Here is a 5,000-nt window from a genome sequence, read left to right as displayed (position 1 = left end):
AGAGAGAGAGAGAGAGAGAGAGAGAGGAGAGGAAAAGAGAGAGAGGAAGAAGAGAGAGAGAGAGAGAGGAGAGAGCGAGAAGAGAGAGAGAGAGAGAGAGAGAGAGAGAGAGAGAGGAGGAGAGAGAGAGAGAGAGAGAGAGAGAGAGAGAGAGAGAGAGAGAGAGAGGGGAAAAGGGTTGAAAGGAAGAGTACAAGGGAAAAAGAGGTGGGTAGGGATGGAAGCAGCCAGATGTTCGAGGAATCGGTGAGGACAGAAATCAGTGGATGGGTAGGGCGAATGTGAGAGGTTAGAGTTAGGCTAATTAGGCAAGGGGGTAGAGTCTTCGCGTGTGTGTGTGCGTGCGTGTCTGTGTACGTGGTTTTAACACCACACACACACACACACATACACACACACACACACACAAGATCTGGGGGTAGGGAGGTCGGTGGTGGGTCAAGGTACGAGTTAAGGGGGCATTGGGGGCACAGAGCCGGCCCGAAGTATAAGCAGACGAAGGACCCATTGCTCATCATGGGGTCCCCTGAGTCTCTTATTTAAAAAGAAAAAGGTTAGGATCGTAGAAACTACAGTTTTGTTTCACATTTTCTGTCTCGTGTCACAAAACGCAAATATTTGCATTCATTAACTTTATGAAGAAAGTGCAGAATGTGTGTGTGTTAATTAGATTAACCATAACTGTTGTTAGCTTGTATGGAAATATTGTTTCGCAGGATTATTTTCGAGAGAGAGAGAGAGAGAGAGAGAGAGAGAGAGAGAGAGAGAGAGAGAGAGAGAGAGAGAGAGAGAGAGAGAGAGAGAGAGAGAGAGAGAGAGAGAGGGAAAAACGACAACAGACGGACCCACACGACAGCCCAGGCGACTCCAAGTGAAAGGCAAAAGTCCCAAAATAATTAGATTTTTTTTAAAGAGAATAAACTTGACAAGACTTCAAAAGTTTAATAATGACCTCCTGTGCTGTATCTGAACCATTCGCATCGACCGCGGCAATGACATATCACGTGATGCAATTTTAGCATGAATAACCTAAAATATAAATGTCATAGAAGTAGTGCGAGCTTGGATTTGTCCCAGTAAAATCACAAACTAAGAACACTAAGGCTGCGCTGAATGAAGCAGACTTCAAAGCTCCGGATGCCAACTATTATTGATACGAAGCACTGACTGAAGCATTTTCTGAAGCTCCGAGACGGCTCTGTCCTGTTTAATATGGTGGTTGACTCTGCCCACTGGATGAAATATTTCAGAACCCGGGAAATTAACGGACAGGTTTGGAGGTACTTGAACTTCAGCAGAATAGGATTTGAGAGATACTGAGCAATGGTGGAGAGTCAGAAATGAGTTGAATTCCCGGATGAGATGTCTACCAGGATTATCCTTACGTGATATGGCAGCGTCCAAATTCCCGGACTACTTGAAAATTAAGCGAAAAAACTTATCCAAATGAATAGCCCAAAATAGGTCTGCGTTTACTGTCATGCACAGATCATGCTACTGGAATGTCACTGGAGACATGGAAGAAGGTCTCCCCCCCCCCCATCCCTCTGGAGAAGGAGGGAGTGTCAAGATGTGACGGAAATAGTGATAGAAAAGGAAGGAACTGTGGTCGTACGCACGCGAGGGGCGGCGAGGAGAAAGCTGGAGACCGATGGCGAAAGCGTGTGGCAGATGACACGAAATTGCAAACTATTTCGTAATCTTGTTTTCTTTTACTGCAAGAAAGAAAACAAAAGCAAAACAAAAATATGCGCATAAGCACTGTAAACACCCACACGTACACCCATACGCACACGCAAACGCAAACGCACATGCACATGCACACGCACACGCACACGCACACGCACACGCACACGCACACGCACACGCACACACACACACACACACACACACACACACACACACACACACACACACACACACACACACACATACGCCAGCGCTTGCACGCGTATGTTTGCATGTCTGCACAATATCCTGCATAAGCGCAAACATCTGGCTTGGGAAGCAACAAGCAGAGAAATTTTGCCAAGGGTGTGTGGCCGGGAGTGGGGAGAATTGGTGTAATTGCGGACCGTGTGGACATATATGCATGAATGGCGATATTTCACACACTAAAAGCGCAATGAATTTTGCTTCTCGCCGTTATTTCCCGTCAGGTACGACAGCCAAACATCGAATGCAACTCACGCTGATTGGGCGACGCAGGCGCAGAGAGCGCAAAGTACTGCGCGGCGGTATGGTCACGTGTTCACAAAAAAGCATGGCGACTCACAGCACGAAGGGCTACAGTAGCATTCAATTTTCTATTACGATTTCAACAGCACACAAAAGAAAATGGATGACTTATCTACTATATCACTGTATAATCACAGACATCATAATAATACAGTATGCAGAAGTTGCAAGGTTTGCCTGCTCAAAGGGTATAATGTTGTTGATGAACAAAATAAAAATCCTTAAATTTGCTAATGGAAATGAAAATTGGAGGTTGGTGTGGTCAGTGGAAGTGTGCTTAAAAGTCTCCGAATCACGGCCCATACATGCCGCTTGTAAATCTGTGAATATTTATGTATGCAGAGTCATTCACACACACACGCACACACACACACATATGTATGTACACACAAACACACACACATACACACACACACACACACACACACATATGTATGTACACACACACATACATACTGTGTGTGAGTGCGTATCCTATATGAAACACACACACTAATGCATAGAAACACACGGAGCCAACCGACGAAGGGCGCATCCGATCCCCCTAACTTCCCTTCCCTCCCGCAGGCAAATCTCGCGGGTGCTCCTCCTGGCGGCGGCGCTGGTGGTGGGCGTGTGCCACGGGCAGCTGGACATCCCTTCTGTGTCCGATGCGGAAATGAATGAAATCCTCAGCGACGTTCCGAGAGTGGCACAGTGCCTCACCGAGCCTGATGACAGGTGCCACCCACTCACTGCCACGGTTCGAAGTAAGTACCAGTCGTTTTCAGTTTCAAATGTTCGATGGTGTTTTTTTTATATCCTTTTCTGTTTAAAGTGTGACACTTTTACGTGTTGAGTGTGAGTGGCACTCTTTTAGTTTAAAGTGTTCGAAGTGGCACCCTTTTCAGTTTAAAGTGTTCGAAATGGTCCCCTTTTCAGTCTTTGTTGTTGAATGTAAGTGTCTGCCTGTGCGAAGTACATGTCGTCAATACTGTATTTTTCTGTTGTTTTTTTCGAGCATTATGAAAGTCGACTCAAAAAAAAAAAAGAAAAAAAAAAGAAGAAAAAAAAAAACAAATGGAATAGTGCTAGTCATCGCTGTAAAAGTGTTGTTATTAAGAAGAGAGAAACGCGGTATATTATATACATATCACTAGCAAGCTTGCATGCACGCACGCACGCACGCACGCACAAGTAGAAACACTGTCGCCTTGGTCTCCTGTGGCAAGGCGAAGGTTCATCAGCCGTGCGAGACACACTTTCACTTCTCGGGCTCATGGGTCCCGCCGACGCGAGGGGCCGCTCCGCTCCTTTCGCTTCTTGCATTCGTGGATGTTGACGTACATCTATATCTGGTGTCTATATATGCGTGTGTGTGTGTGTGGTGTGTGTGTGTGTGTGTGTGTGTGTGTGTGTGTGTGTGTGTGTGTGTGTGTGTGTGTGTGTGTGTGTGTGTGTTGGTTGTGTGTATTGTGTGTGTGATTATTGTATGTACAACAACACACACACACACACACATATATAATATATATATATATATATATATATATATATATATTTATATATATATATATGAATATATATATACACACAGATATACACCCTTGAAACCCTTCCACTTTTCTTCTTATTATATTTTATTAATCTATTTCTTTTACAATCTCAGAACCTCACAGAACAGAATCAAACCCCCTTAACCTTCTCACTCCCTTCTCTTCCACAGAAATCCATTAGTCCCTCACTTTTTCACTTATATTTTTTATCTTTATCCCTTTCCACATCCTCACAGAACAGAATCAAACCCTTCTTTCCCTTTCACTTATACTTCATATTTTTACATTTCCGTATTCTCGCAGAGCAGAATCAAACCCCCTTTAACTCTCCCAATTCCTTCTATTCCACAGATATCCTACCAGAATTGTACAGAAATGGGTTGAGGTGTAACACCTGCAGTGAGCAGAGTCAGAGGAACATCGATCAGTTCAGGACTGTTCTGACAAAGCACGAGAACAGCCAGTATAACAGGCAGATCTTGCGGTGGGTCACGCAACAGTTATAAGTGAGGACCCTCCCCCCAACACACCCTTCTAACACCCTTCCCCTCCCCTCCCTAACCTCCCTCTCTCTCTACGTTTTTTTATTGGCTCCTTATTTCTCTATATACATTTGATTTTGTTTATCACTTTGTTTTTGAAATGCAGTAATTCAATGTTGCAGAAGTAATCCTCCTTATCAATACTGTTATTATTTTCATTGGTTTTGTTAATCTCGTTATTATTGCCATGATCTTTATAGTAAAGATTATTAATGTCATAAACACAATTTTTATAGGAATTTATTATTGCTATTATTATTAGGACTGCTGCTATTTTCATTATTATTATTATTATTACTATTATTATTATTATTATTGTTATTATTATTATTTTACTATTATTATTATTATTAATACTATTATTATTATTAGTAATAGTCGTTATTATAATGATAATAATAATGACAACAATAACAACAACAACAGTAATGATAACAACAACAACAACAACAATAATGATGATAATAATGAAAATAATAATGATAATAATAATAATAATAATAATGATAATATTAATAATAATAATAATAATAATGATAATAATAAAAAATAATGATGATGATAATGAAAAGGTGATGATGATAAAAATGAAATGATACTAAAGAAAAGAATAATGACAATAATAAAAGTAATTATAGTAATATAGTAATAAGAATGATGATACTAATTATGATGATAACGATAA

General features: G+C 41.3%; 1 protein-coding gene across 1 annotated transcript in view; it reads left to right on the top strand.

Annotated features, from left to right (window-relative positions):
- Nucleotides 1-4,601, top strand: part of LOC119568189 — a 5,986-nt gene extending 1,385 nt beyond the window's left edge. The window contains exons 2-3 of the mRNA XM_037916606.1: nucleotides 2,806-2,987; nucleotides 4,125-4,601. Of these exons, the coding sequence (XP_037772534.1) occupies nucleotides 2,806-2,987; nucleotides 4,125-4,279 (337 nt within the window). The 3' untranslated portion in view covers nucleotides 4,280-4,601. The remainder of the gene's footprint in view (nucleotides 1-2,805; nucleotides 2,988-4,124) is intronic.
- The last annotated feature ends 399 nt before the right edge of the window (nucleotides 4,602-5,000 follow it).

Source organism: Penaeus monodon, chromosome 43 (genome assembly GCF_015228065.2).
Source record: "Penaeus monodon isolate SGIC_2016 chromosome 43, NSTDA_Pmon_1, whole genome shotgun sequence".
Classification (NCBI taxonomy): domain Eukaryota; kingdom Metazoa; phylum Arthropoda; class Malacostraca; order Decapoda; family Penaeidae; genus Penaeus; species Penaeus monodon.
Note: the sequence above shows the minus strand (reverse complement) of the source record. Positions and strands in the feature narration are given on the sequence as shown.